Source organism: Paroedura picta, chromosome 2, assembly GCF_049243985.1.
Source record: "Paroedura picta isolate Pp20150507F chromosome 2, Ppicta_v3.0, whole genome shotgun sequence".
Lineage (NCBI taxonomy): Eukaryota > Metazoa > Chordata > Lepidosauria > Squamata > Gekkonidae > Paroedura > Paroedura picta.
Window position 1 is genome coordinate 126,076,081 of NC_135370.1, and position 19,710 is coordinate 126,095,790.

Consider the following 19,710-nt stretch of genomic DNA (forward strand, 5'->3'; position numbering starts at 1 on the left):
AGTCAATCTTGAAAGAGAACCAGGAAGTCCATCTTGATCATTGGTTCGCTAGAGTTTCTGAAATTTTATCTCTGCCAAGTGTTAACACATCCATAAGAAACAAAATATTGAAAGGTCCAAGAGGTACAATGAAATTAGGGGGTATGACTTCTGTAACCCGCCTTGAGCTTCAGAATCAGGCGAGCTATAAATTGAATAATAAATAAGAGTCCAGGATTTGTTTTTATAATTTCTGTCTAACAATTTTAGCGCTTTCCCTAGCTGACATGGCTGACAATGCAGCCATATCTGTTGTGCATCTTTGAGCATGTCACCATTGGCTTCAGCTGTGAAGATTTTTAAAAAACCCAACAGCCCTATGTCTTCTTAGCAACAGAAACTAGCAAATAAATATCTTGTCTTTCTCTCTGTGCTTCAGATCCAAGCATATCTGAGATGCCACAAGCTGCGTTCTGCTTACCTGGTTGCTGTGAAGCTGGAGAATCCTAGAGCCATGCAGTTGGTTCAGCATGTACGGCAGTTGGCCGAGGACAGTGGGGAAGATGTGGTGCAGGCCATTTGCACCCAGTGGCTTTCAGTGCATCAGGCTAAGCCCAAAAGCTGGCTTGCTCAAAGCACCAAGAAGTGACTACCATCTGAGTGGAGATTTTTTTTAGTCGTCAAAGGGAGGCTTGGCATCATATTGATGAGACCAGCTTGTTGATAAATGTTAAAAGTGAGTGAACTGTTGGCTAACAGCAAGGTGGAGAGGAGCTGCTCAGATGTGTCAGATGAAAGGGAAGGGATTGATTTCTTAAAAGTGCCAATTGTGTCCTGGTGATAACAAACTACCTCTGTTTCAGTGCGTTCTTGCTGTGCTGAGCATGAAAAGGCAAGACTGAATTATTAACAGTGAGAGAGACCCTTTTGTTACTATTGAGGCATTTATTTATCCCTGGGCCATTTGATATTTACCTGACAACCACACTGGATAAGATTTAATTCAGAGTCCATCTTTTTGCAGTTGTTTGAATGCAAAATTGTTACAGGAAACCCATGACCAAAACGTCTTCCCCTTCATCCCTTTTATGATCAGAAATGGATTTTACTGTTACTTACTGTGATTGGTTGTTCCTAAACATGACTAGTGTGTGGCTTCTGAAATACATGTTGAGAGGCAATGGGCAGCTGTGAGGGCACAGAAGCTTCCTCTCTGCTGTGCTGCTGCTGGTAAAAATTAACAAGAACTCACCTGCCATTGTGATGAGTTTTTCTTGGAGCACATTGCTGTGGCTAGTTGACACATACCGGGATAGCCTGATTTCAGGAAGTTTCCAACTGCTTTTTTGTCTTCATCTGTTTCACCATAGTTTGTATTTCGAGTGATCTGTATTTGGCATGCATCAGCTGTCTGTCTCCTTCTTTTACAAAGGCTGATTGGTTTGATTTTCAGAGCCTACTAATAGATCTGGTGAAGGAATTCCCAGCAAAGATAATACTGGGCATCCTTGGTCTGGAATTTTTGTTTGCAATGTAATGCCTTTGTAATCCACTGGGTGACTGAAAAGGAAGGACCAATGATATCTATTGTTGGCTTCATCTGGTGTCTTTTCTGGAGAACTATCCCAAAGACTTGAAGAATCTTGAAAAGGTAGACTGCCTCTAATTGTACCTCTCCAATATTTTGTGCAATATTGAAGAAATGTCATAGTCTCAAAAGGTTGTTTTGGGCAGAAGGGCCAATTCTGTGTGTCCTGTCTATCAAAGGAGCAACACTATCCTCTGTTTGTATTAACTGAGAGAAGCAATCTACTTAAGGAAGCCTTGAGTTTGGATTCTTACACTTTCTCTGGAAAACCTTGGAAGCATAGGTATTTCTTCTAGATCCATTTGGTAGATCTGCTTTGGTAGATCTGCTAATTTACACTTCAAATCAACTTCACTGTTTGGGAGGAATTTGTATTTCTTCTTGCAGTGTAAGACCTAGCTACATAGCATTTTCTGCAATGGTTGCTCATGCTCCCTTTGAAAGAAGAGTTTACTTCAGCTGTCGCCAGAGGGTCCATTAGTGTTTTCAGATGAAATCAGAGCTGACCCTGGCTGGCTTGCTTTCTCTTCTAAGAAGTCAGCTAGATGGTCTTTTTGTTGTTGGTATTGCCTTTTGTAAAGAGGCTTTCAATCCCTGCCTACCATTTGCTTCTTTTCTTGCTTCCTGAGCTGCTTCCCAGGCTTTCTGTATTAATTGGGAAGAAGATTTATAACCTGACAGTGTAGCACCAGGGACTCCCTAGGTGTTGCCAATTTTCACCTTATTTCCTCACTTGTTTGGACTCCTTGGCAATGACGTCGGTTTCCCAGGTTGTATACAGAACACTTGGCAGAGAAGTTTCCTAGTGCTGCTTCTCACCATATTCCTGACTATTTCATGGAGATTCTGTAGTGACCAAAGGGCAAGTATCTCATAAATGACCCGGTGACCATGTGCAGCAGGCCATTTTGACCTACACACAGGGTAAGTGTGTCTGCCTCTTCCAGTGTCTCTATTTATACCTGGTCTTAATCCATACTGCTTCCACAACAGCAGTTTTATGAAATTGCAAAGCCCCATTTTCTTTTTCTTTTTGGGAGGGGGGGTATAATTTTTTTTCTGTCATCGTGGAAAATACCTCATCTTTTACAAAATGCCAGCTGGAAACATCACACGATTTTCAACTTTATTGTTCAAGAGTTAAGGTAGACTTAGTAATTCACTTAGATGACGTGAAAACTGGAGGCAGAGGGAAATTGTAGCTTCTGCTAAGCAAATATGAGGATGAACTGGTAATGTGGCCTGTGAGCTTTGAAAATGGCAGTTTCACATTTCCAAGTAGCAAAATAATCTTTCTAGCAACTGTTTGCCCTAGAGGCTGCTGCTGGTGGAAACTGTCAGTGAAAGTCATGCTGTCCTGTTAAATTCACTTAACAGCAGGTGTAGTGTAATCCTCCACATTAGCAATTCAGGGAAATAATTGTGTACCCGTTGCCATGTGAGGCAAGATACAAACAAAAAGCAGAGAAAATGGCAAAAGTAGTAAACAGAGTGGAGTGTGGAACTGAGACTTGCTGTCAAATGAGTAGTCTGTTTTGGCCTGCTGTTGTGCTCCTAAATTTGTCTTGACGGTAGAGTAATCAAGACTGTAATGGGGCAGGTTTGGAGTAGGCCTGGGTTTAAATATAGCCAGTGGCTGCACTCTAAATCAGATTCAGATGTTCTTTCTGATCACTAAGTAAAAAGAAACCTAATCGGTTACTGGCTTCTGTCCTGCAAAACTCTGGATTGTAAATGAAGCTAGAGTGCTGTTTGTTTGTCCTCATGTTAACAGCCAAACACTGATAGACAAGTGTGTCCATTGTGTTTCACTTCACTCAAGCACAGGCAGTTCTCCATGATTTTTTTACTCTGCATGTGTGTTGTTTTGAAGATGGGCAACTTCTGTGTTCTTCTGTAGCTGATCACTGTCATGGTGTGAGCACAGTCCTTCATAAAGTGGAAAGTTACAGCTGTCCTGACTCATTTGACTTGTAAGTGTTATCAGACACACACAGTTTGGGAAATGCTTAACTCATTACATGTGGTGCCCAGAAATAGCTTGCCTTAAGTAACTAAGGATGGCCACTTTTAGCTTCTGTTTTCCTGAAGCTTATCTCATTAAGGCTAGCAAAACCTGCTTTTGTTGTCTCTCAGGCTTAAGACAGGCTTGTCTGAGGGCTAGAAGGTGATGCACTACTTGTCCCTGGATAAAATACCCTGTGTGTTACTGCCTCTGATCCCTTCTTTTTGAGCTTTCCTCAAACACACATATGCCTTTTACAGAGGGAGAAAATGGAAACTTTCTCAGCAGAAGACTCTGGCCTGTGTGTGGCATTCCCTTTTGCACTGTACTTTATGCACTTTACATCCTGAGTATTCTTTGTGTCACCAGCAGGACCTGCCCCTGGGAACTGGCTTGTATTACTGTAATAAGTTTGTAAACATTTGAATGAACAAATGAGTTAAACTTCTAAGAAGAGATCATGTAATTCTGTGTAAAGTAAGCAAAAATAAAATAAACTTGGTCGCCTCGTCAGTATTACTTTAACCTTGAAGAACTGTGAAAACCAAACCAGTTAAGTAACATGTACAAATCAAAGCATAGTACTTTCCACAAGAAGAACAACGTAAACTGAGAAGTTTTATTACAAATGATCAGAGGCAGAATAGTCCAATGAAAGAGGACTCCTACCAGCCAATCACCCTCCTTGCTCTCCCAGTATTCCTAGCGTGGCCTCTTCTAATAAAACAGAGGCACACTACAGTAGTCTTCATGATTTGGGAGAAGGTCTAGGGTTCGAGCTTTCTTTCTTTAAAAAGTTGCTCTTTCAAATACTTTCTCTGGGAGTACTGGAGCAGAAAGTTAAATATGCAGCTTCTTCACTAGGCCCAGGGCCTTCTTTTTATAGCCTTAGATGCGATGAAGTGCCCAGGCCCCAAACATACGCCTGTTCATCTGTCAGGGATGTGTTCTGAACTGTCCAGGAGTGAAGCTGAAGTAGCCTGAACAGCCAAGCACATCTCTTGCTTGCAGCCAAAGAGCTTTAAGCACCATGTCAACCTCCACTAAATTACAGGAGTCCTGGCTTTACAAATGATTATAAGCCACAGTATGCAGAGGCACATATGACTGCCATGCTTGACTGCTTAGTTGAGAAAAAGATTAGCATAGCTGTTCTCGAGTTAGAAAATGCATATCCCCCTCTTACACCACTAAGTCTGTATGAAACTAAGCTGAAACATAATCCTTAATTTACACTTTGAATTGTCATCAGATGACTATGCTGGGGTTCTCAGTTTCTGTTTTCACAGCAAATACCTTACTGGCAATACAGAGCTGCAACACACGTTCCTTCAAAGTCAGTCCCACTTGATGCCTAGGAGTTCACAGCTGACTCGCCAGAGTTGCTTAGCTGTTTCATCATTGCGGCCTTGAGGTGACACATACGCTGGCTGGCAGTCACTGTTGTACAAAGGACAACGTTGCAATTAAGAATTTTAGGCACTGGCATAGTTTAAAAGTTGGGCTTAGCAGAAATCCTAGTGACAGTTAAACCCTTTGTCCCTGACATTCTAGCTTTGTCTGCACGGATCTTTTTTTTTTTTTAATGAGTGGATTTAAACACTCAACCTGCCTTCTGAATTGCTACTTAATCAGATGAAATGTAGGTCTTTATACTCCTGCTTTTTCCACTTTAAGGGGTCTCAAAGCAAGTTACAATCATGTTCCTTTCCTCACCTCACAAGTAGGCACCTTGTGAAGTAGGTGGAGATGAGAGAGTTCTGACAAAAAAACCTTTACATAGTGCCCCCCCTATTTTAGAATGAGAAAAGTCACAAGAAAATATAAGTTGCCAAACACAGGAACCCTAAATTCATTCTTGCTGCTCAGACTTGATAACTGCTCCATACCTTGACCAAATCCTTACACTTCCCTCACTACGGGAAGAGTCTACTTAATGCTAAAGTAACTTGCAATGAACCACAGGCAGCGTTCTAAAATGTTAGCTGTAATTAACTTTTTTTTTAATCCCAAAACTCTGTTTCAGGTCTGGAGGTTACTAGACTAGAGCAGGCCATTAGCAACATTTTGAGTGATTTCTATTTCCCAGAAATCCAACTTGAACCAGTACGCTCCCATAAATGACCTACCTGAAATACTTCCCACTCACTGACTCCAGCTCCTCTGCCACTGCACAGTGCACACTGGTCTGTGCTCCTTCTTTTGGTGTCTTCAAGAAGAAAATAATCTTCTGCCAGAGAATATTGATTACAGGTATATGGCGGACCAATTCAGTCCTTACAGAGCCCGGATGCAAAGCATTAACAGTGACACTCGTGCCTATCAAAAAGAAATCATGCAAAAGACATACTGAAAATGCCACCCTGTTCAAAAGTAAAATGTGTTAACATGTTACAGTGCAGTAAGTAAGTACCTGGAGAATATGAGTCATGACATGAGTTACCTTCCATATGTCTACATAAAAGGTATTGACCGAATATAAGCTACATTTTTTTTAGCTTTATACCATGAAGACAGATGAACATGTTTCCATGGAACCAGAACTGGTCCTGACTCCCTGCTGCAGGTGTACACAGCAGAAAATACAGCTGATGCCATGTACTACATGTCTAGTGCACATTGGCTGTTTGATTGCTAGCATTTTCCCAAAAGGGACATGATGCTAAAATTAATCTTCACCTGTTCACATGTGCAGTGTTAAGCTCTCTACCTCTATTTCTAAGTCAATCTCAAGATATATTTCTGGGGGGAGGGGGGGGCTAGGCTTATAGCTTTTAGAGCTCCGAAGGCTTGCTTTCTGCGATGGAAGCAATGGCACACTGGCTGTCTCTTTTGTTTTTAAATACACACATGCAGTTTCCCAGCATCTCCAGCTTTGTACAGTCAGATGAGCAAGTCAGATGAGGCTGTTATTTACATGGTACTATCAACAAGCTGCTGACCTTGCAGGCGTTTGGCCAATTCCCGGGTAAACAGAATATTGGCCAGTTTGCTTTGGCAGTAGGCCATGGCCCGATTGTAGCTCTTCTCACTCTGGAGGTCATGGAAACGGATTTTTCCACAATGATGAGCCAGGGATGACACATTCACGATGCGAGCGGGAGCAGATTTCTTCAGGCGCTCTAGCAAAAGGAACGTTAAAAGGAAGTGCCCTGAGAAAGAGAGACAGTAGATGAAGTTTTGCTGGTTGATTACAATGCTTAGCAGGGATTCAAGAAAATTAAGTTAACATTGGAAGGGTCACCCTACTGTACAGGTACAGGAATGTTTTAATAAATTACTTGTCCCCACGACTAGAATGGAACGTCTGTGACTGTACTTCCACCCCCTGTTTGTGCAAAAGTTTGTGCCTTATTTACAATTCTTTACTTCTGAAGAAAGGCTACTGAAAAGACAGCCTTATTGACATGTGTGAGCAGAATATAGCAGGATTTTTCTGTTGCACCTTTAGCAAGAGACTGGTAGGCCAAGCCAAAATGTGCATTTTAGGTCACACAATGTGCCTCTCCTTCATAGGCCTCTTGAACCAACTGGATGAGAAGAAAAGCAGCCTTGGTTAACTTTCTGCTCAGTTATTTATGGAAATGTAACAGGTGTATCCGTTCACCACACACAAGTGACTCAGGGCCTTACCCAAGTGATTGACTCCTAGCTGCATCTCAAAGCCATCGACTGTCTTGGAGTAGGGGCACAACATGACCCCTGCATTGTTAATAAGGATGTGGAGCTCTTTCTCTTCTACAAGAAACAGATACAGAACACCAAAGCATCAGAGGAAATGTTAGTACACCATTGTCATCTTTTTTTTCATATCCTCCTGTCATTCATCTGGCAGGAAGCAGACACTAGTGTCAAACATTCTATTACACTAGAAAATCTCCATGAAAACAGAAAATTAGCATGGCAAAGAGATAAGTTGCATCTCTCTGCTGTTTTTGTTGGTTTGTGGGGAGTTTTGAATGGAGTGGAATGTTTCGAAACATGATCCTCCTACTACTACCCCCCCCCCGCTGTCTCTGCCCCCTCATTCCCTTCTAGGTATTAACTGGGCCTAAGCCTGTTGTCCCATGTCCTAATGTTTGAGAAAGATGTTACACATATTATATTAACAATCCCACATTATAGAAGTACAGTATTCCATCAACTGTCTTTTATTTCCAAATTCCAACTGGCTATGGTTGAGTGTCAGGACCACACCTGAAGACCAGGAAGCATGGATTTGCTCTTGTAAAACTGTTAGAAGAAAATGGGCTGATGTGAATTAGGGCTGAAATTCTCTAGTGATAAGTTCACTAATGCAAAGAGCCTTGATTCTGATGGACTTGTCCATTTACTTTTGGATGAATGGTGTTAAGTGCAGCAGTGTCAATGTTGGTTACTTATGGAAGAGTTATCTACAAACCTCCATCCATCCAGCAGAGATTTTAAAAAATAACACAAATTTCTGAAATAACATTCTAAACCCTCTGTGAAATGCAGTAGGAGAAAGGTCAAGCAGCATAATGCCTTGCCCAGCACACTCCTTTTCATATCAGCATTTCAAGGCAGGGAAGGATGCGCACCTGAGAGCACTCTGTCTGGCGAATCCCTGCTTGGTACTGTGTGGGAGGAGTCTTAGGAAGTGGCCAGGATACCTGATTACACCATACATATATCATTGTGTACAACTTGCTGGCTAAAGGCAAATATAATGTTATCTTTAAGCCCACTGTGTTCACATACATATCCAGTCAGAATATGTTCACATAAACACATATGCAAAGGATAAGGATAACAATATCTCAGAGCTAATCTACTTATTACATTTTCTTCCTGTCCTCAAATCAGCAAGATTAGATGTGTGCTGTGAGTTTTGTGCCCAGAACTCAATCACCGGGCATACGGAGACCAATCTGCATTGGGACTATGGTGTGCAGGAACAATGCTTCCCCTGATGATGTGTTCTTGATCTGAAGCAGTAGCAGGGAATGTCATTGGCCCATTAAGGGAGCCATGAGTACTGATAGGGCTTCATGCTTAATTCCCCAAGAACAGGAACTCTGCTTTACCACCCTAGGGCAGGAAACCAGCACAGAAGCAAGGATTAACCCTCTCTCCTAGATGCACCTGATGGTCCTGATCTCAGTTGTCCCCATATATCTGGACATTGAGGCCTGAGCATGGAACTCACAGTGTACATCTGATTTTCTGGAACCAAGGGGCCATACAGGCCATCTAGTCCAACCCCCTGCTCAACGCAGGATCAGTCCAAAGCATCCTAAAGCATCCAAGAAAAGTGTGCATCCAACCTTTGCTTGAAGACTGCCAGTGAGGGGGAGCTCACCACCTCCTTAGGCAGCCTATTCCACTGCTGAACTACTCTGACGGCAAATTTTTTTCCTGATATCTAGCCTATATCATTGTACTTATAGTTTAAACCCATTAATGCGTGTCCTTTCCTCTGCAGCCAATGGGAACAGCATCCTGCCCTCTTCCAAATGACAACCTTTCAAATACTTAAAGAGGGCTATCATGTCCCCTCTCAACCTCATTTTCTCCAGGCTGAACATTCCCAAGTCCCTCAACCTATCTTCATAGGGTTTGTCTTCTTCAGAAGGCTTTCAGTGGATTCTCCTAAAAATCAGCTTGGAAACTCTAACTGGTGCTGAGGCTTGACTTTTATCGACTTTTATGCATATTACTGCCATTCTGGAGATGTTCCATTGGCTGCTGATATGTTAACAGACTCAATGTAAGATTAGGCACCACTTAATATATTATGTTCTTATTGATGCTATGCTTTAGTTCTCTTTTAAATTTTGTTGTCCCAAACTTCTAAAATTTTAGTGCACTGTGTAAGAAACATAAACTATAAATAAATTAATAAAAAATAAACACCCCACACACATGTTCTGAATGAGTGGAGAGGGCTAGGACCTTTCAGGTTGGCAAGCCACATCATTAGAACGCCCTCCGCCCAAAAAAATAGTTTTGCCTGGACCCTCTTTTTAGTGTTCTGGTGCCCAAGTTGTTTCATTTTGTCACATATGCAGCTGACTGCTTTGTTTTCCTCTGATTTCAGCTGCTATTTGGTTTTCACTCTGGCTCAAGTGAGATCCTTTGCTGCTGGTTCTAATGATGCATCCTTTTTCTTTATTAGTACATTTTTACTGTTTATTTTATTAATCTGTTGCGAAGGCTGCCAGCTGCTTTAAGCAAATATTGTTTGTTGGAAAAGTAAGATAAAACCTATTTTAAATACCTTTTAGGAAATTCTCACCAAATTCCCTAATAGACTTGGTGTCTGCCAAGTCTAACTTCTTCACAATAACTTGCTGGTTCCCAGTTGATGCTTGGATTTCACAGGCTGCTGCTTCTCCTTTTGCCATGTCTCTGCAAGCAAGGATGATTCGAGCACCTGCAATGAGGACAAGTGGGAAACTGTTTTATAATGCCAGCGAGTTGATAAGGCAGAAACTGTAGCTTGGAGCTAGAATGGGTTTTCACTGCAGTACGGACAACACTGGTTCTCAACCAGATGAGTTTATTGGAATAGTGATCTAGGAATATCTCATTAACTGGCTGCCGTATACTAGTTTCTCAAGTTTTAAACATTACAAAATACTTTTATAATAGTGAATCCAAGAGGCTAGAAATGCACTCAGATAAGCAGTGAGAATCACAGTAGTGGTTAGACTGTACATTGGAGTGAGGGCAGAAACAAATTATCAAATAAATGATAACTAGATAAGCAGATGGCTCATCACCGACAACTAGGTAGAGTTGTGGATGCAAATCAAAGCAGTCAGACTGGACAAGCAAGCAAGGATAGCTGGAGAACTGTACTGCAGCAGCTTTGTCCATTTGATCAAAATCAATCCTTCTGATAAGAGAGCGAGAAGTGAAAGCCAAGGGTGCTAGACCATGCCTCCACAGAATGTGTATGTGTATCACAATAACCAGGTAGGTAGAGGTCATCAAGTGAGAAAAAGCTCTCTGAGGAAAAGTCAGAAACTGAAGACCTGCAAATCAGGTGAAATGGTAACGTCACTTCCCCCTTACATATCATGACAACTTCTAAAGGAACAAGCTGTTGTGCCGCCTTCTGGCCCATGGGACTGGCACTGCCCATGGTGGTTGAGGCCAGGCTGGCTTCTTTAGGGCCAGGGATCATTAGCCGGTTGGTGGTGGCAGAGCATAAAGCTCTTTGAGGGGCATGAGCAGTGAGGCGGTCCCTTGGGTACATTGGGCTCTGACCGAGTATGGCTTTAAAGGTCTAGAGGTGACCGTCGCATGGATCACTGTGGCTAGGTGTTCTGGGGCCAGGTAGAGTCCTAGTAGTTTGGCTTGGCAGAGGTGGTAGAATGTGAGCCGCGCTACCTTTGTGATCTGAGCTTCCATTGTGAGGAAAGCATCCAGGATCATGCCCAGGTTCCTGGCAGAGTGAGCTGTTATTTTTATTTTGTGTGTGGTCAGGCACACTTCCTCCCATGGGCCTTTCCTACCCAACTATAGTTCTTCCGTCTTTGGCAGATTGAGCTTCAGATGACTCTACTTGAGCCATCTCGCCACTGCTTCCAGGCAGCTGGCTAATGTTTCTGGGGGAGAGTAAGGGCGGCCATCCATCAGGAGGATGAGCTGGCTGCCATCTGCATATTGATGACAACCCAGCCGGAACTTCCATACCAGTTCTGCAAGAGTGTGAATCAAGATGTTGAATAAGATAGGACCGCTCCCTGTGGGACTCCACAAGCTGTTGTCAGTGTGATGTTCTCTCTCTTATTGGGGAACCATAGCATCCAGGCTGCCACCGCCTGCAGCAGAACTGGCAGGGCATCTAGAGGTGCATTTGGCGCATGGTCCACTAACCAGATGGCCACACTCTCCGTTGCTCCCCATCCAAGGCCAACACATTCAATGCCTGTATTGATAGCGTGGGAAGGGCCCTGAAGGAGAAAACCTCTCAGGTTAGGATTGCCACCTCTCTTCCCTATCTCACAGTCTAAGCCTGGTTGAGGTCTATGCAAATACCACCATCCCTAAAATACTCTTGTAGGGATGAAGGGGGATACTAATTCACCTCTTCTTGCAAGATCTTTGGCAGTTTCCTTCCCTATGCCAGTATTGGCCCCAGTGATCACAACCACTTTTCCATTCAGCTTCACTGTAGATTTGCACACTCCTCCTGCAATGTACTTCCTGAAAAACATAAGGGTGCATAAGTAATCAATACATTCAAGCACTACAGGAAGATTTAATTATAATTCTGCCTCTCACTGTAGTTCTCCAACTCCGCCCTGATGATCCTGGAGGCCCTTATATTGGGAGGCACTGGTCAGACCACACCTGGAGTACTGTGTGCAGTTCTGGAGGCCTCACTTCAAGAAGGACGTAGATAAAATTGAAAGGGTACAGAGGAGAGCGACAAAGATGATCTGGGACCAAGGGACCAAGCCCTATGAAGATAGGTTGAGGGACTTGGGAATGCTCAGCCTGGAGAAAAGGAGGTTGAGAGGGGACATGATAGCCCTCTTTAAGTATTTGAAAGGTTGTCACGTGGAGGAGGGCAGGATGCTGTTTCTGTTGGCTGCAGAGGAGAGGACACGCAGTAATGGGTTTAAACTTCAACGTTATAGGCTAGATATCAGGAAAAATTTTTCACAGTCAGAGTAGTTCAGCAGTGGAATAGGCTGCCTAAGGAGGTGGTGAGCTCCCCCTCACTGGCAGTCTTCAAGCAAAGGTTGGATACACACTTTTCTTGGATGCTTTAGGATGCTTAGGGCTGATCCTGCGTTGAGCAGGGGGTTGGACTAGATGGCTTGTATGGCCCCTTCCAACTCTATGATTCTATGAGGCATTTTGACCTGCAGTGGGAAGCAAGCAAGTCATTTTTTTGTGGACAGAAATCTGTTTTGATTGTCAAAGTCCTCCATGAGATCCAGCCTAGGGCACTGAATATAAAGAGTCCTGTATTCTTAGGTTCTTCACAAAATAAATTGTGAGGAATGTGGATACACGAGTAAAACAAGGTTAGCATGCATAATGAGATAGGTTTTTTATCCTTGTTGAATCCAGGGTATATAATTGTTTTGAGTGTTGTAATAACTTGCATTTCTGCAATCTCCCTTTCCAGACTGTCTTGAAGTTCCTTTGCAATAAAACAGCTACTTTTAGGTCCCTTATAGAATGTCCCGGAAGGTTGAAGTGTTCCCCTACAGGTTTTTCAGTTCTGTGGTTTTTGATGTCAGACCTGTGTCCATTAATCCTTTGGTGGAGGGTTTGACCTGTTTGCCCTATGTAGAGAACAGAGGGGCATTTTTGGCATTTAATTTAATTGGGACAATGTGACTGTAAGGTGATGTTAGTAATATATAATGTCATTTTGAATTTAACTCTCTGGTCTCATGACAAGATAGCTGCCAGCTCAGCTTCTACTTGCAGGAATGTTTCACATTTGCAAGCAACAAATGGTAAAGTGTAAGCCATTAGTCACTAACATGGACAGTTTTATTTCTCCTATGTTTTTGTGAACTACAACTGAATTTGAATGGATTGAATAGCTGTTTTAGCAAAGAATTATCACATGGCTGGTTTTGGATCTTGTGACACAGTTTTACTAATTTAACAGAATTAACTTTATATTCCCACTGTCATTATGGTAGTTCTTAGTCTGAGGAAGAGTGCTTGTACTCAAAAGCTCACGCCTTGTTGGTCTTAAAGGTGCCACTGGACTCTGATTTTGTTTTGTTGTGCTGCTTCAGACCAACACAGCTACCCACTTGGTAAAACAATAGATATTCCAGTACAATTGCATTGCTAATACTATTTCTATCAATACTTGTATAACTTAAACCTTTCATTCTCTTGCATTTACTTCTTAGGATCTACTAACTATAGTAGTTCTGCCTGTCATTACATTTCAATAATGGGAAGATCTACATCTGTGGAATTGCTGCTTATCCTGCAACTATTTATGACACAGAGTCACCAGCAGGAGGCAGACCTGTTCCCTTCTTATAATGTTGATGCTCAGAAAATTAAAACTGCACCTTGTCTGTAGCTTGATTCCCATCCTACAACAAACAAGTTAAAATGGGGGGGGGGATAAAAATATTAAAATTAATAAACAAAATCAATATATGGAATGTGTTAAAACAAGGGCATTTAACAGGTAAAAGTACTGATAGACGGACATTCAGAAAATCTCCAAAAATGGTGACCTGTGTCACTTTAAAGACTAGGAATTTTTTTATTGCACTAACCCCCCCCCTCCTTGTAGTAGCTTAAGTTTGACACTCGATTTTTAACCTTGCCAAATAAATTTTGACAGATCTTTTTGCTATTATTTGAAAGGGAAGTCTGTTGTGATGATCGGTATAGTTTGAAATTTTAGATTGTCCTTTATTTTGTTCTTTTTTTTCTTTTCTAAGACTTTGTTTCACTCTGCTTTCTATCATTAATGAAAATCTTTTAACAAAAAAAATATTTAAAAAAAAGATTTTTTTTCTGTTGCCAAGTAAGCTGCTCTGGCACCATGAAATTCAAGGACTCTCTTGTACTAGGTTGCACTCTCGTTTTTATGGTAGGGGTAAGTACTCCAAGCGTGAAGACGTTAATAAAACCCCTCGCCTCACCAACCTGATGTAAGGAGCAGCCATGAATGCCGAGAGAGAGACGATCACGGACAGCGCCAGCAGGGACTCCAGAGAAGTTAGCATCGCGCAGCTCAGTCTTTTGCCTTCGCTTCCCGCGCAGCCTCTTCACAGGACGAATCGGCGCTTACAGGGCTCTTCAGCACTGACTTTAGCGACTGCGGAGACAATAGAGCGTGTGGCTCTTGTACGTCAGAAGGGATGCTGGGAATTATAGTCCTGATGTTAATAAAAGGGCAGGGGCGTGGGTGGAGTTGTGAGGAAAACGGCCAGTTTCACTGTTGTCGAAATCAAGGGAGGGTCAAGAAGCAGAACAACGTGATTACTACGAGCACATTTATAGCCCAGTTTTTCAGCTAAATGAAATCTTTGCAAGCTCTTCATGAGGAAATTTAGGTTACACCCTCCTTCCCTCCTCATGCTGATGCCAATTCAGAAACCATCTTATTTGTACTGCATTTGATTGCAGTACAGCGGCTCCCTCTGTTTTATTCCTCAAAATGACTTCAGAGTTCAGTTACCAATAATGTGGAATGAATGAGGGGAACATTTATACATAATTCAGTAGTTCCAAAATAGATTAAGAATGTAGTTATCTTTGTTGGTTACCAATAATGTGGAATGAATGAAGGGAACATTTATAGTATAAATTTTATACATAATTCAATAGTTCCAAAATAGATTAAGAATGTAGTTATCTTTGTTGGTCAATGAAGTCTAAAACCAACAAACATAATATTTGTTATGAACAACCAAAATGTCACAACACAACAAGCAATTTAAATGGGGTGGTCTCGGGAGGCGGTATGATGAACGACACATGGCAGGAGTCTGGTGAAAGAAGCCTGAAGATCAGAAGGCACTTTTTTATTTTATAGTTCCTCGTCATCCAATACAAACAAAGAAGAAACCCTTGCAAGCCCTTGTGTTCTAACGGGATTGGAATTTCTAGCTGCCGTGCCATATATGGCAAATCTAGGAAAACTGTGAGGTGACTGGAAGAAGTTTGGTGCACAGGTGTAGTCTAGGGAGGGCTAGAGGCAGAGGTAGATCATGGGGGTGTGGTTTGCTAACACCTACCTAACGTGGTTTGCCAACACATACGTAACCCAATCTCTACATCTCCCCCTTTTTAATTCTTAGCTGATTATAAGCGTAGTACATATGACGTCGCTGCAAAGTTTCTTTGGATTGCCAGCACATGATCCAAAGGCTTGGCATGCATTGTACAAAACAACCCAAAGTGATCAAAAGGCCAATTACACATATAATGCTGAGAAATACAGTTTTTACCCACCTCTAATCTGGGAGCAAGAGCCTCTTGTGGCGCAGAGTGGTAAGGCAGCCGTCTGAAAGCTTTGCCCATGAGGCTGGGAGTTCAATCCCAGCAGCCAGCTCAAGGTTGACTCAGCCTTCCATCCTTCCGAGGTCGGTAAAATGAGTACCCAGCTTGCTGGGGGGTAAACGGTAATGACTGGGGAAGGCACTGGCAAACCACTCTGTATTGAGTCTGCCATGAAAATGCTAGAGGGCGTCACCCCAAGGGTCAGACATGACTCAGTGCTTGCACAGGGGATACCTTTACCTTTACCTTTAATCTGGGAGCCATGAAATAAGCCAATCAAATGGTTTCCATTCATTTGTTGTAAAAACATTATTTTGCACTATTTCTTGAAGACGTTTCAATTCATCCTCAATAGTTTTGTTCAAATCATGATACACCACTTTACAACCAGCATCCCCTATAATTTTACAAAATCCCCCTTGACGGGCCAATAAAAAATCCAGTGCAAAGTGATGTTGTAAGCTTAACTGATGCAATTCTGAGATCTCTTGCTGCAGGTCATGAATCAGCCAACTGGTTGCATTCACTGTCTTTTCTAATCTACAAGTGACGCCTAAAATGGAATGTCTGTTTTCTTGTGCAATTATACCAGGGTAAGAACCTAAGGTGAGAGTTCCTATAAAGGCTCCAACTACAGCTCTGCCTGTATCACTTCCTTTACTTAGCTGGATATCCATAATGACTTCATTAGAACAGGTAGGACCCAATGCCCCTTGCTTCTCACTTCTTTTACTTTTGATCTTTCCCCCAACCACTTGCACAGGAATGGTAAGATACCCTATGGCTGCACACTGATACTTTCCTAGATGATAATTGGTTGCCCATCCACCACCTAAAAGAAACCGTAAATTAGGGTCCTTAATAAGCCAATTTGCACAAATCCTTCATTGAGCGCTGAGCTATTAGGACCAAACAAGGGAAAAGAGTGATACAGCTGATCATAGGTACTATTCATTAAAGACACATTGGGTTGAAAGGTATTATTATACGAACCCCACAAATAAAAATGATCTAAACAAGCAGTGTAGTTTTTTGCTCTATTTTCCCATCACTGATCTGTTAGATTCTTCGGGGTTCAATGGTGAAAAGCAGAATTCTTTGCATAACAACAAAAGCATAATCCAAGAAGTGATCTGTGATAACGAAATAGATGAAACCTAGGCACTTGTGAAAAATTTCCAGCAAACAACTTAGATTTATCTATATTCTGCAATTCTGGGGAATTAAAAGGTGTTGGAATGAAAGACATAGATGCTACTGAAAGAGGAGGTTCATAAATCAAAGATACATTCTTCCCATGAAAAGCAAACATATACACAGCATGGCGCACCCATATATTAGGTGCTGATATGTCATGAACTACTGCCCCCTCAATGAGCAGACAAAATAAGCAGCACATAATAATCAAGACAGAGTTAAAGTGTAAAGTAGTTATTACAGCAGCTAAAAAATTCTCTGGAGTTTCAGGTAGGCCTTGAGCCTGAAACTGCTGCTGAGCTTGATTGGACAGCCCTTTCAGTGCCCCCCCCCCCCATGACACTGGAGGATTAGATTTATTCCTTCCCCTCTTGTGCTGAGCCATTGGCTCGGTCTCGTGAAGCTGAATGTTGAAGTTTGGGATTGGGTTGTTGAGGCCCTGGTGCCACGTCATCAAGCGCTGGATGAACACAACGAGCAGGAACCCACAATGCACCAGAAGGAAGAGCAACAGCAGCGTAGCCCCGGCCCCAGGTGATTAAAGGGCCTGGCCCATACCACTGTGGATCAGGTAAATGACGGTAATGGGCTTGCGGCCGAGGAAGGGGTGCGTCTACCTGAAAGTGACGCTGAGACCTGGTTAAAAATTGAGAATTAAAAGAAATAAGATTGAGATGATTAATAGTAAATAAAGCAGATGAGAGCAGGGATTCCTGATACTCACTCCCCCTTTCTGTTTTAATTTTTCAAGCCTTCGCTTTAAGGTGCCATTTGTATGTTCAACAATGGCTTGTCCAGTGGAATTATAAGGTATTCCAAAAACACTAAAAGGGAAGTGGAGGGGAGCTGCTTATATACACAACTGCCGCTTATGGTGGGGGTCCCTTTAGACCACCAGGCCAGGTGGAGGACTTGGATGAGATGCTCCTAGACCAGTTTACAAAGTTATTAGGGAATGGGACCTAGTAGTCATGGGAGATTTCAGTTGGAAGACCAGGTCTGCTAAAAATGAAATGTCCAATACATTCTTGACTTGTCTTGCTGACAACTTCATTTCCCAGAAAGTGGAAGGGGCAATCAGGGGGTGTGATATTTTAGACTTGATTCTCACGAATAGGGAAGAACTGATTGACAAGGTTAAAGTTGTGGATGCACTTGGTAGTGGTGACCATGTGATTTTGGATGTTATGATCTTGGGGAAGAGAAAAGCTGTAAGTAGTCAAACATATAGGCTGGACTTCAGAAGAGCAAATGTTCTCAAACTTGAAGTTATGTTGAGTAGAATCCCATGGTCAGAAAAACGTAAGGAGATGAAATTCCAAGAAGAGTTTTTCAAAAGTGAAATACTGAAGGCACAATCGCAGATAATTCCCTTAGGAAGGAAAACTGGGAGGAATTGAAAGAAAACAGGGTGACTCCACAAACAGCTTTCAAAACAATTGAGTAAAAAACAAAACAAAACACTTATTTAGGAAATGGAAGGAGGACTTTATAACCAAGGAGGAATATAAACAAAATAACCAATGCTTGTAAGGAGAGTATTAGAAAAGCTAAAGCTTAGGCTAGCAAGAAATGCTAACAACAACAAAAAAGAGTTATTTAGTAATATTCAAAGTAAGAAAAATAATAGGGACATGGTTGCAGGGACAAGAGTGACATTGTAAAAGGTGATGAAAAGAGGGCTGTCAGTCTGAGGGTAGGTAGAGTGCTAGTAGCCTTGCTTGACAAAGATGGTAGAACACCGTGTGGGCTACTCCTATGACCTGGGCATCCATCAATAGGAAGGCATCCAAGATCACCCCCAAATTCCTGACTGAGGGCAAGATGTTAAGCAGCAACCCAGCCAAGTTGGGTAGGCATGCTTCCTGACCCGCCACCTTTCTGCCCAGCCACAGGATCTGTTTAGGAGGGGTTGAGTTTCAGGCGATTCTGCTCTAACCATTCAGCCATGGGTTCCAAACATCTGGCAAATATATCCCAGGGGAGTCTGGGCAGCCATCCATCAGGAAATAGAGCTAGGTATATTGGTGACAACCCAGCCCATAACTCTGGACCAGTTGTGCCAGATGGCACGTAAAGTTGTTAAATAATGTGGGGGAGAGTACCATCCCTTGAGGGACCCACAAGGGAGTCGATAGGGGCACGATAAGTCCCCCCATTGCCACCCTCTGTGTGCTGTGTTGGAGAAAGGAACACAGCCACTGAAGGACCGTCCCCTGAATCCCAGTGAGGTGCATCCTGGTGAGATGGTGCACCAGTAACTCGTGATCAACCATGTGAAATGCAGCTGACTCATCTTATATCTTTCTTTACAAGGTTAGATCAGGGTAATGCTGTGGATATAACCTTGATTTCAGTAAGTCTTTTGATAAGGTTCCACATGGCATTTTTATTGACAAGTTGGTGCAATGCGGTAGGGTTGTGTGCTTCAGCCATCAAAGTGGCAGGGTAGGAGGCTTGATGGGCACATCCAAATCCTGAATGTTTATTTAGACCACCACTACCACCCCACACACTTAACAAGTCCCATGCTGTAAATCATATCTAATGAGTCATGAAAGAAAAACATGTTTATTTCTTAAACTAAATTAAAAGTATAGTATAGTATAATAAAGGGCTTGCAGTCTGTGTCCAGGCCACCTGGATGGGCTGTGGTGACAGCACACCCATTTCCAGATCCCTGCATTTATCATAAATAGTTGATCTTCCAGACCATTTGCTAACAAGCTAGCTGTGCGAATCCTATCCAGGTTCTAGAATGTGAATCAAACCTGCTTAGTAATTAAATATTTGTATTAAACAATAGTATTTAATCAGCCCACGTGATGCGACATCTCCTTTTGACTCCTCAAATTAATGTTGCAGACGGTTGCATCCTTTAAACACGAGAGCTTTGCAGAGGGAGACATCAGAGTCAATGACAGCAAAGACCTCGGTGGTCATGGCTACCGTGCCAGAACCAAAG

At 42.4% G+C, this 19,710-nt stretch overlaps 2 protein-coding genes across 4 annotated transcripts in view; one reads left to right on the forward strand and one right to left on the reverse strand.

Moving 5' to 3' along the window:
• Nucleotides 1–4,085, forward strand: part of ZFYVE26 (zinc finger FYVE-type containing 26) — a 64,768-nt gene extending 60,683 nt beyond the window's left edge. For all 3 annotated transcript variants that reach the window (XM_077322492.1, XM_077322495.1, XM_077322493.1), the window contains one exon: nucleotides 419–4,085. In XM_077322492.1, coding sequence (XP_077178607.1) covers nucleotides 419–628 — 210 coding nt within the window. In that variant the 3' untranslated portion in view covers nucleotides 629–4,085. The remainder of the gene's footprint in view (nucleotides 1–418) is intronic.
• Nucleotides 4,086–4,177: 92 nt separating this feature from the next.
• Nucleotides 4,178–14,388, reverse strand: LOC143830259 (retinol dehydrogenase 12-like). The gene is made up of 7 exons (XM_077322501.1): nucleotides 14,190–14,388; nucleotides 11,632–11,750; nucleotides 9,814–9,969; nucleotides 7,206–7,310; nucleotides 6,515–6,724; nucleotides 5,702–5,891; nucleotides 4,178–5,012 (listed from the first exon to the last, which is right to left on the reverse strand). The coding sequence occupies exons 1-7, from the start codon at nucleotides 14,267–14,269 to the stop codon at nucleotides 4,910–4,912; spliced, it is 963 nt and encodes a 320-aa protein (XP_077178616.1). The 5' UTR covers nucleotides 14,270–14,388; the 3' UTR covers nucleotides 4,178–4,909.
• Between the last annotated feature and the right edge of the window lie 5,322 nt (nucleotides 14,389–19,710).

Excerpts from the sequence above, each read along its gene's own strand:
- LOC143830259 (XM_077322501.1), bottom strand. The coding sequence starts at position 14,269 with ATGCTAACTTCTCTGGAGTCCCTGCTGGCGCTGTCCGTGATCGTCTCT. Across the intron at positions 6,725-7,205 it reads GCTAGGAGTCAATCACTTGG|GGCACTTCCTTTTAACGTTC; the intron begins GTAAGGCCCTGA and ends TCTCTTTCTCAG. Across the intron at positions 5,892-6,514 it reads ATTGGCCAAACGCCTGCAAG|GCACGAGTGTCACTGTTAAT; the intron begins GTCAGCAGCTTG and ends TCTTTTTGATAG.